Source organism: Salvelinus sp. IW2-2015, linkage group LG1 (assembly GCF_002910315.2).
Source record: "Salvelinus sp. IW2-2015 linkage group LG1, ASM291031v2, whole genome shotgun sequence".
NCBI classification, from domain to species: Eukaryota; Metazoa; Chordata; class Actinopteri; order Salmoniformes; family Salmonidae; genus Salvelinus; species Salvelinus sp. IW2-2015.
Genome location: NC_036838.1, coordinates 42,538,926 through 42,551,149, shown reverse-complemented (window position 1 = coordinate 42,551,149; position 12,224 = coordinate 42,538,926). Strand labels below are relative to the sequence as shown.

Sequence of the window (12,224 nt, the reverse complement as noted above, 5' to 3'; positions counted from 1 at the left end):
CTGGGTATATTGGGACACAGCTGGGGGACAGTGTCCATGTCACAGAAGTAAAACATTCACTACTGTTAGATAGACTGCATACCAGTCTCATGACTTCCTCTCAGATGACCGTAAATGCACAGAATACCCTTTTTCCTCTGTGAAAGGGCAATGGGAAGTGCCAGGGCAAATTCCTCTATCTGTTTCTGTTTCTCTCTCTCTCTCTCTTTCTCTCTCTCTCTCTCTCTCTCGCTTGCGCTCTCTCTCTAGCTGTCTCTCGCTCTTGCTGTCTCTCTCTCTCGCTGTCTCTCGCTCTCTCTGTTCTCTATCCCTCCCTCTCAATTCAATTCAAAGGGCTTTATTGGCATGGGAAACGTATGTTTACATTGCCAAAGAAAATGGAATAGACAATAAGCAAAAGGGAAATAAACAAGGGAAATAAACAATAAACAAACATTACACTAACAAAAGTTTTAAAAGAATATAAACAATTAAAATGTTATAATGACCTGCCACTGGCATTAAACAAAGCATGTGTGTCCATGTATGCTGATGATTCAACCATACGCATCACCAACCACAGCTAATRAAGTCACTGAAACCCTTAACAAAGAGTTGCAGTCTGTTTTGGAATGGGTGGCCAGTAATAAACTGGTCCTGAACATCTCTAAAACGTAGTGCATTGTATTTGGTACAGATCATTTCCTAAGTTCTAGCTGAATCTGGTAATGCATAGTGTCGCTGTTGAACAAGTTGAGCAGACTAAATTACTTGGCGTTACCTTGGATTGTAAACTGTCATTGTCAAAACATATAGATTCAATGGTTGTAAAGATGGAGAGAGGTTTGTCCGTAATAAAGAGATGCTCTGCTTTTTTGTCACCACATTCCAAAAAGCAAGTTCTGCAGGCTCTAGTTTTATCTAATCTTGATTATTGTCCAGTCGTGTGGTCCAGTGCTGCAAGGAAAGASCTAGTTAAGCTGCAGCTGGCCCAGAACAGAGTGGCACGTCTTGCTCGTCATTGTAATCAGAGGGATGATATAAATACTATGCATRCCAGTCTCTCTTGGCTAAGAGTTGAGGAGACTGACTGCWTCACTTTTTATAAGAAACATTGTGTTGAAAATCCCAAATTGTTTGCATAGTCAACTTACACACAGCTCTGACAAACACACTTACCCCACCAGACATGCCACCAGGGGTCTTTTCACAGTCCCCAAATCCAGAACAAATTCAAGAAAGCGTACAGTATTATATAGAGCCATTATTGCATGGAACTCCGTTCCTTCTCATTTTGCTCAAATAAACAGCAAACCTGTTTTCAAAAAACAGATAAAGAAACGCCTCTCCGCTATTTGACCTAGATAGTTTGTGTGTATGTATTGATATGTAGGCTACGTGTGCCTTTATTTTATTTTTTTATGCATTTCTGTCCTTGAGCTGTTCTTGTCTATTAATGTTCTGTATTATGTCATGTTTCATGTTTTGTGTGGACCCCAGGAAGAGTAGCTGCTGCTTTTGCAACAGCTAATGGGGATCCTAATAAAATGCCAAATACCAAATATTATTGGTTATGTACAGTGTTGTAACAATGTGCAAATAGTTGAAGCATGAAAAGGAAAATAAATAAACACCTCTCTCTCTCTCTCTCCCTCCCTCTCTCTCCCTCTCTCTCTCTCTCAGACTTAGATGATGTGCTGCAGCCCAGTCTGTTATTGTCTCAGCCCAGGTAACCAACATAGACAGTGTGCATTTCTCTCCAGATTGTGAGAAGCCAATCTGGAAGGCATTTCTCCTCCTTACATTTACACTATGATTGAGGCATTGCATAGACATTGCTTCATACAGCTTTCATTTGTTTACAGTATGTTGACTGTTGGCTACATCTGTTTTAGCTTAGAGAGTTTGAAAACTCAGCCTCTGTTCCTCTAGCCGTGTCAATATTTCTTCAGTAACGGTACATTGACTAGACTATACAGTGCATTCGGAAAGTATTCAGACCCCTTGACTTTTTCCACATTTTGTTACATTACAGCCTTTTTTTAAATGGATTAAATGCATTTTTTCCCTCATCAATCTACACACAATACCCCATAACGGCAAAGTGAAAACAGGTTTTTAGAAATGTTTGCAAATCTATAAAACCTAAAAAAACAGAAATAGTTTATTTAAATAAGTATTCAGACCCTTTGCTGTGAGACGCGAAATTGAACTCAGGTGCATCCTGTTTCCATTGATCCATCTTTGAGATGKTTCTACAACTTGATTGGAGTCCACCTGTGATAAATTCAATTGATTGGACATGATTTGGAAAGGCACACACCTGTCTATATAAGGTCCCACAGTTGACAGTGCATGTTAGAGCAAAACCCAAGCCATGAGGTTGAAGGAATTGTCCGTAGAGCTCCGAGACAGGATTATGTCGAGGCACAGATCTGGGGAAGAGTACCAAAAAATGTCTGCAGCATTGAAGGTCCCCAAGAACACAATGGCCTCCATCATCCTTAAATGAAAGAAGTTTGGAACCACCAAGACTCTTCCTAGAGCTGGCCGCCCGGCCAAAATGAGCAAKCAGGGGAGAAGGGCCTTGGTCAGYAAGGTGACCAAGAACCCGATGGTCACTCTGACAGAGCTCCAGAGTTCCTCTGTGGAAATGGGAGAACCTTCCAGAAGGACAACAGTCTCTGCAACACTCCAGCAATCAGGCCTTTATGGTAAAGTGGACAGACAGAAGCCACTCMTCAGTAAAAGGCACATGACAGTCYGCTTGGAGTTTGCCAAAAGGCACCTAAAGGACTGAGACCATGATAAACAAGATTCTCTGGTCTGATGAAACCAAGATTGAACTCTTTGGCCTGAATGCCAAGCGTCCCGTCTGGAGAAAACCTTGCACCATCCCGACAGTGCAGCATGGTGGTGGCAGCATCATGCTGTGGACATGAGGAGAAAAAATTATTTAAACTATTTTAAATAGGGCTGTAACGTAACAAAATGTGGAAAAAGTCAAGGGTTCTGAATATACTTTCCGAATGCACTGCGACAAGCAAAGCTTCAATTAAATCATTCAAATGTTGACAATGCAAAATAGATGAAGATCCCCATCTCTTTCCCTGTCTCCCTCCCTCTGACTCACTCACACACCACACACACACACACACACACACACACACCACACACCACAACACACACACACACACACACACCACACACACACACACACAACACACACACACACACACACACACACACACACACACACACACACACACACACACACACAACACACACAACACACACACACACACACACACACACACCACCACACACACACCAACACACACACACACACACACACCACACACACCTCTCTCTCTCTCTCTCTCTCTCTCATTGAGGAATGAATTGAGGAAGTCCCAGAGAGGACTGTGTTTTGTCAGACTGGCTGACTGGGGTCTGTGCTACCATGGGCTTAAGACCTTTAACCTTATAGCGATGTGACCATGTGCAGCTCAGCAGCTGTATTCTACCATCAGGCAACCCTCAGTGATGAGACAGACACTTTTTTGTCACACAGACACTGGCATATGCATTTACACACACACACACTCACGCATATACAGACATGTATCCAGTGCAACTCATGTCAACTACCAGTACGATGTTGCATTCTTCCTTTTGCTTTATTGCTAGTGTGAAGAGAACCTTCTGTTCAAAATGTTACAATAAAGGTTAGGTGAGCATGCCACAGTTTGGGGGTATTTCTATACCCCTCAAATTCAACTCTGGACCTCAAAGCCAGGTCATTATTTAGACCTGGGACACCAGGTGGTTATCAGGTAGAACATGAAACCAGCAGGCTCCAGACATCTTTTAGGGTAAGAGGCAATTTATGCTTGATCCGAAAATGTGGTCAGAGGGACCGTATGGATGGTGTGACGCAACTGCGGAGCTTCCGAAGGCATGCAGAGGCCAAATTGAGCTCCTTACCGCATCGCCGTGCGTCACCCAAATTTTGTAACAAAGCGGAGGGCTCCATATAGCTCCACATTGACATGATTGGTTGACGGTAGGTGAGGGCGAGAGGTCCTGTATAAACACAAACTCACTTCCTTGACAACTTCCTGAAGTGCAAGAAGTATGAATGTCCTGACTTACGGCWGAGGCCGTATCACCGTAAATGCTGCACGGCCAATGCAGATGTCGGATTGACCATGCAGAGCCTTTAAGGTTTGAATACCCCTGTTATATACCTTTCTTAGTTGTTTTTTTCCATCCTGTGTATATGATGATGGATTTGACCAGGAGATGGCGCCATCATACTTGCTCWTATAATCAATGATGATACAGTGTGTGTGAATTATGTTTTGTCAGTACTATACTTAATACAACAAAATGGCAACAAAACGATATGTATTTTAGGGAATATGTAATCATTACTCAATTAGAGATGCCATAGGGTGATATAGAGAATTATTATTKATCTTATATCGTTTCCCATAATAACATTATCTGATGTAGCTAGAATGAAAAAATGGAATACAAATACACTGACACGTGGTTTTGCAGTAAGTCCAATCATTAGTCTRCCACTTAATTGAGACTTTAGATAATAATGGGTCCAGCCATGACACAATTCCTCTCTATCCAGGTCTCTACAGTATTATCCCCACTCAAGAGAGAGTTGTTTCTGCCAGCCTTGTTTATTTCTCACTGACAATGGATCAATACATTTTTGTGAAGTGCTCTCTGATACATGGACATTTAATTGAAACACACTTTTTAGGCATTGATGAAAGATGCCTGTAATGCAGTGTACACCTCCCAGCCTAAGAACTAAAAGTTTGTAGCAATCTCAATGCTACGTTCTAGTGGCATGAAAATGATTTATTGACTAGGGTACATCATTTTTTTGCAAATATGACTTTTATGTAAAATTGATTAGTGTGTGAGAAAAGGTTAGGTTGACTAACYACCTTGTTCTCACCTGAGATATGACTGGTTTATGAATATTGAAAAGGTAGCCTGGGCACCAGACAGGAGAATAACAAGCAATGTAGGTCTGACAGTCTACTGTAGAGAAAAGACTGTCCATCTATCCAACAACACTGACTGTGATGGCTATTCTAAGTCCTTCATTTCATAAACAATTACTTTCAACTACATTATAGCAGAATCTGTGTGTTTGTAAATGTGCACCTGCATAATTTATAATGCGAGGAAGAAAAAGTGAGGTGAGATATTGAGTGAGAAATACAGTGGGGCAAAAAAGTATTTAGTCAGCCACCAATTGTGCAAGTTCTCCCACTTAAAAAGATGAGAGAGGCCTGTAATTTTCATCATAGGTACACTTCAACTATGACAGACAAAATTAGGGAAAAAAATTCCAGAAAATTCACATTGTAAAGGAATTTTAATGAATATATTTGCAAATTATGGGTGGAAAATAAGTATTGGTCAATAACAAAAAGTTTATTCTCAATACTTTGTTATATACCCTTGTTGGCAATGGACAGAGGTCAAACGTTTCTGTAAGTCTTCACAAGGTTTTCACACACTGTTGCTGGTATTTTGGCCCATCTCCTCCATGCAGATTCCTCTAGAGCTGTGATGTTTTGGGCTGTTGCTGGGCAACACGGGACTTTCAACTCCCCCAAAGATTTTCTATGGGGTTGAGATCTGGAGACTGGCTAGGCCACTCCAGGACCTTGAAATGCTTCTTATTGAAGCCACTCCTTCGTTGCCCGCGCGAGTGTGTTGGATCATTGTCATCTGAAAGACCCAGCCACGTTTCATCTTCAATGCACCCTTGCTGATGAAGGAGGAATTTCACTCAAAATCTCATGATACATGGCCCCATTCATTCTTTCCTTTACACGGATCAGTCTCCTGTCCCTTTGCAGAAAAACAGCCCCAAAAGCATGATGGTTCCACCCCCATGCTTCACAGTAGGTATGGTGTTCTTGGATGCAAACTCAGCATTCTTTGTCTCCAAACACGACGATTGAGTTTTTACCAAAAAGTTCTATTTTGTTTTCATCTGACCATATGGACATTCTCCCAATCTTCTTCTGTTATCATTCCAAATGCTCTCTAGCAAACTTCAGACGGGCCTGGACATGTACTGGCTTTTAAGCAGGGGGACACGTCTGGCACATGCAGGATTTGAAGTCCCTGGCGGCGTAGTGTGTTACTGATGGTAGGCTTGTTACTTTGGTAGCTCTCTGCAGGTCATTCACTAGTCCAGAAATCACATTGTAGGATTTTTAATGAATATTTTTGCAATTATGCGGAAAATAGTATTGTTTAACAAAGTTTCTAATACTTTGTTATATACCTTTGTGCATTGACAGAGTACGTTTTCTGTAAGTCTCAAGCGTTCACCCTTATGCTGGTAGTTTTGCTATTGCTGGTACCCACCCGTGTGGTTCTGGGATTTTTGCTCACTTCTTGTGATCATTTTGACCCCACGGGGTGAGATCTTGCGTGGTAGCCCCAGACTCGAGGGAGATTATCAGTTGGTCTTGTGATGTCGTCGCATTTCCTAATAATTGCCCCACAGTTGATTTCTTCAAACCAAGCTGCTTACCTATTCCAGAGTCAGTCTTCCCAGCCTGGTGCAGGTGCTACAATTTGTTTCTGGTGTCCTTTGACAGCTCTTTGGTCTTGGCCATAGTGGAGTTTTGGAGTGTTGCCTGTTTGAGGTTGTGGACAGGTGTCTTTTATACTGATAACAAGTTCAAACAGGTGCCATTTAATACAGGGTAACGATGGTGGAGGACAGAGGAGCCTGCTTAAAGAAGAAGTTAACAGTCTGTGAGAGCCAGGAATCTTGCTTGTTTGTAGGTGACCAAATACTTATTTTCCACCATAATTTGCAAATAAATTCATTAAAAATCCTACAATGTGATTTTCTGGATTTTTTTTCTCATTTTGTCTGTCATAGTTGAAGTGTACCTATGATGAAAATTAMAGGCCTCTCTCATCTTTTTAAGTGGGAGAACTTGCACAATTGGTGGCTGACTTTTTTGCCCCACTGTATATATTAARAMATGTGTGCATAGATAATTGGCTACGCTTTCATTGACTGTTCTGTTGCTCAGGATCCAAAGAGACTCCATTTAGTATTCAYTGCAGTTACAGCGAAGAATGGAATTATTCTCCAAGATCTGCAGCGAGAGCAAGGTCTTGCTTTCAATGGCTCTAACATACTGTAGCCAGGGCTATGGAGGGAGAAGACCGAGCTGAAGGACTATTAAAGCAGGCAGATTGTGGCTGTGGATTGAATCAAATAGGCTTTTCTTATGTTCCTATCAAGCAGGGGGAAAGCGCTCTCAGATTGTAGGGTTGTTGGGTTGTGATTAAAGTGCCACAGTGTATCTTGTAGCTCTACTGTATTGTAAATCTATCTAGTCTGTTTCTGGCCAGCCATACATATGCCAAATAAGAGGACTCCCTGTCGGCTGCTCKTCTGGGTGGAGAAGGTGTGAGCTCTAATGATGCTCCCCAGTGTTTCTCTGGGAGGTGAGCTGGCTGCTAGTTGCTGGGTGAAGGCTCTCTGACAGGCAAAGGAGTGAGGCTGTCAGTTCTGAAGAACAGGTACATTATAGAGTCTTAAAGGTAAGATACCTCTCCCCCACTCCTTTACATAGAGCCCTGTAGGGTTAGTATGAATAATGAATTACTCTTATGGTAAGTACCCTTGAGGCCCCCTCTATTGTACCTACATACTGTAGAATTGTRTGCTGGCTGTAGGACAAGTGGTCARGGACTATCTCCAGTTTAAAAGTTTGTGGCTCCAATTTGATTCAAGCTATTTTCCCAAAATGTATTTTCAGAGACTCTGAGAATTCAATACCTCTTCATTTGCTCTAATGATTTATCTTAGYTCAATAACATACCCAGGATCATTTTCCTAGAAAAAAGACAGACCTGAAGTTGGAATTTACTTTTCCAAACTCACTCTGTTGAAGACTTATTTCAGAGGTCTAAAGGCATCAGTAATAATGGAGATGGAGCCAAATCAATGTTAGCAATTACCCAGATTAATGAACAAGAGTAGGACAATATCCCGGAGATCATTGTCGACCTCGGACCTCAGACTGTGGAAGCCCTGTCCAGAGACAGGGCCCTGTCCGATACCAATTTACAACACTATTCAATTTGCATGCTAATGCGGCCTAAGCATGGTGAGTAGAGKAGGCTACAGGGCTGGGTTGTCTAGGGCTGCTTACGCCGGCACGACAGACAAATCACCTCCCCAATAACAGCATCAGACATTGGCTCCAGTGTGAGAATGGGAACACAGAGTGGAGTGGCCATGAATTATGAAACATAAAATGCTTGAGTAGATAATCCACTGCATGTTAGCTTCATCGTGAGGATTGGGAGACGGGCCAAGTCGGTGTCAATGCCATCTATTCTGTTGGTCTAAAATATTGTCCAAAATATTATGCATATCTGTAAGCTACTAGTGTGACATATCCTCAAGGCTCTCACATTCTAGCTATGACTCATTCATGCTAATTCAAAACGCATTATTGCTGGAAAAGAATCTAGACAAATGTATTTCCTCAAGTTGACTTTTTAATGTATAGCAACAGTACAAAGTGAATCGTTTGCTTGCAAAATAGGAGTGTTTTGTATGTACAATATTTATACAATAAAATATTGTTTTTAAAAAGGTTCAATGTTAAAATGTCTTACAGTTTATTGCACAACACATTTCTAAATGATCATCATCAAAACGTCACACATGAAACAGTGTAGCTATAATAGTGGGAGGGAATATTTGTAATATTTTCTTTTTTTACACAAACAGGACATGACAGTTTTTTTTCTTCTTTTCTTTAACCTCTTAGTTTTTTTTACTCTTTTACAATGACTGTAGAATAATGGAGAAATCATCAGGAGTGTAATAAATGTCTTCAATGCAGATAAAGATAAACACAAACCCTGGATTAAAGCAATCCTCTGGAGTGTCCAGTTTTATAATGACCATCTTTAAGATTGCACTCAATGAATGCAGTAATTTGAATATGTGAAAATCAAACCATTGAAATGGCTATTCTGTCATGTTGATTGCATTCTGTAAAAACATGAATGGGACATTTAAAAGAATGATACAGACTACTTGATGCAACAGGAATCTTGAGTGTCCACCTTTAAAAGCATGCTACGTGGAAGCCTGAGGATTCTCCGAAAATATAACACAAAGAACTACTGTAATTCAAGTATCATGTTCAGTGTAAACAATGACTGATGGCTGAGAAGTCTCATTAAYCAGGATGAAAATGATCTGGCCCACAGGAAGTAGTTAGCTGTCATGAATCTTCCAGCTCTATGGAATGATTCCCAAAGCTCCATTTGGCTACTTTGGGTCACTGCTAATCTAGTTCTTCCCTCACTTCCCTCATGTCTGTCATCCCCAGAGTGCCTTAATAACTTAACGTAAGACCACCTTATTCAACGATTTTATATATAATTCCTACTTTGTCTACATGGCATTTATGCCTAGTATGATAAGCTTTTGGCACTAAGAGGTCAACAAACTGAAGTGATCATTTTAAATAAATKATATATTTGTAATGGCTTTCTATATAGATGTGTTCTATTTATAATATATGGAATKCTGATGGCTTAATTCAATCAAATTTGCACTGCAGTATTTACACAATAGCATAAATAGATTCACAGAAAGATTTTGGGCACCAGATGACCTCCCCTCGCCATGCACCCAGTGTCCAGATTTAGGCACATGTTTACACAGGCAGTAGGCAGTGTAACTGTGTAACCATTGCTAAGGCAGATTTGATTGGATCCAGCCCAAAGTATGCAAAAATGGAATTGAACCCTCAACCTGTAATAATAGTGTTGTGTGTCTGGAAAGCTGAGTGTCAGGCAGAGAGGTAGCCCCCCCCCCCAAAGAATGATGCTACCTTGGATGACATGGAGGTTCAGGATAACATTTTACTGCCATCCAATCTCAGAGTAAATTCTAACTTTCATAGAGCCTTCATACGGTTTCATAAAGGCTTATTAGACTTGTCCACTGAAGTGGAAATGTCAGTCCAAGGCCAAGGCTATCATATGTATGTCATTAGTTCATACTTAGATAAATGTATTTTGTTTTTGTAGTAAAAACAGAAAGTTATTTTGTCTTTGCCTCCACATGTGGTCTCATTGCAGCCAACAGAAAGAGAACAGCAGTGCTTGGTGAATTTGCTTGTCTATCCATGTTCTTCCCTTGTTGAGCACTCAGGCTGAATTAATCTGTAGTTCACTTCACCTGTGGCTTTTGGGTGTGCTTGCTCTGCTGACAGCTTGTGGCCTGTGTCCTGGGCCTTGTCATGTCAGTGTGTCTCTGAGTACACACATCTGTATGTCTGTCTCAGCTCTCCACAGACATGGCTGCGATGATCTGCTCCACCTTGTAGGCCAGCCTTTGCTTCTGGGCCTGCTCATCCTGCTCCAGGGCCTCAATGATCTGACACACACACATACAAGACAGACACGAAATCAGCAACACAGGCAAGGAAACACAAGGTTACTGTACTTTGTGCTGCAAATACCCTCCTGTTACTACAAATAGGCAGGCTAAGGGGTACTTTAACTTACGTTGAATCTAGATGCCCCTGTTTTGGATGCCACCCTAGCCCCCTACTGTATTTTGTAAAGACATTGAGGTATAGGGCCTCACCTCTTGGCTGTACTTGCTGACGTAGGCATACATCTCGTGCAGGGCACACAGCACATTGAACTCATTGGAGTGAAGACGGGCCTGCTCGGCCAGGTAGGCATTCATGTCCTGGTCACTGATGGCAGGTAGGCGGTTTATGTCCGCGTAGTACCTAGAGGGAGACAAACACACACACGCTGTTCTGTCAGCCAACATGTAACCTAAACATAGCAGGCATAAAAGAAACGCCTGAAACTACACACCCCACATTCTGGACATGACGAAATAAAAAAACTGTTGAGAAGTTCTCTTCTGCACTGTTCAACCAATCCAGTAAATGTGGAGGACAAGTTAAGATGGAGTGTTGCCGGGTAGAAACAACTTCAGAGTGCAAACTGGCAAACATGTCGTAGCTAGCTGCTACCCACTGGGCGCAGACGTCAATTCAACATCTATTCCACGTTGGTTCAACATCATTTAATTGAAATGATGTGGAAACAACGTTGATTCAACTAGTGTGTGCCCAGTGGGTATATGTTTCACTGGGGACTGTTAACAAAAAGCGCATGCCCAAAAGCGGAAGTCGTGTCACAGGTCTCTTCCTTTCCCCTGAAAAGCAGATGTCTCCGATTTTCTGCCGATGGCACTGAGGTGGTCCACCACCTGTGATTGTAAGCTATAAAGGTAGTCTGGACACTGAAGTCAGTCTTCCTCTGTGATTTCAGTGTAAAAGAATAACTACGAACCCATTAATAATATTACAGTTGAGTGATGTAAGTAAAACACACACTCATCTCACCTCTCCACCCAGCTCTTGTAGTTGGGGATGTCCTTGGCGTAGAGTAGCTTGGTGGAGGGGGAGTCCTTGCCCAGGCGATGCTCTGAGGTAGAGCAGGAGTCCATGAAGGTCTGGGCCACCACAGACAGACAGGCGTCTGTGATGCTGCTTTTATGGATGTCAAACACAAACTGCGGGTTCTTGATCACGTTCACCCAGAAGCGCAGAGGCAGGCTGGGACAGAGGGAGGATGAGAAAGAACAGTTTATAGACCGTCTATATATTGAGACGATCAGCATAAAATCATTATTGCTTTCAAGTAGCACATTAAATCTGCACTCCCTCACCAGTTGCTTTTCCATGTGTGGCGAACATCCATGTCATGGATGCCGTGCTTGTCAGCCTGCTCGTCCAAGAAGTCAAACATGTACTTGATGGCGAGCGGAAGAGCACTGCCCCGGCACACAGTGCTGAACAACGTCTCAAACAGGTCATCCACAAACTTCTGCAGTGTACCCTAAAGAAAAAAACACAGCAATGTTAAAAACACACCATAGTGTTGGAACAAAATTACTGAATCTGTAATTGCTAAGATGCTCTGGGGGGAGAGTAAGGGAATACCTTAGTAGCCAGTAGCCTGGTCAGGTATATCTCGGACACCATCTTGGAGCCGCGCTCACCCTCCTTCTGGTCCCCATGGTCGTGGTTCTTGACCAGGTGCCACACCTTCACCCCGCTCTCCATGTCCGGGGTGAGCATGGGCATGCGGGAGTGAGGGCTGTCAGGGCTGGT

At 42.2% G+C, this 12,224-nt stretch overlaps 1 protein-coding gene across 1 annotated transcript in view; it reads right to left on the bottom strand.

Moving 5' to 3' along the window:
• Positions 1-8,777: 8,777 nt before the first annotated feature.
• Positions 8,778-12,224, bottom strand: part of LOC111967897 (plexin-A2-like) — a 73,297-nt gene continuing 69,850 nt past the window's right edge. The window contains exons 29-32 of the mRNA XM_023993344.2: positions 11,780-11,949; positions 11,454-11,666; positions 10,676-10,826; positions 8,778-10,462 (exon numbers count right to left, since the gene is read on the bottom strand). Of these exons, the coding sequence (XP_023849112.1) occupies positions 10,367-10,462; positions 10,676-10,826; positions 11,454-11,666; positions 11,780-11,949 (630 nt within the window). The 3' untranslated portion in view covers positions 8,778-10,366. The remainder of the gene's footprint in view (positions 10,463-10,675; positions 10,827-11,453; positions 11,667-11,779; positions 11,950-12,224) is intronic.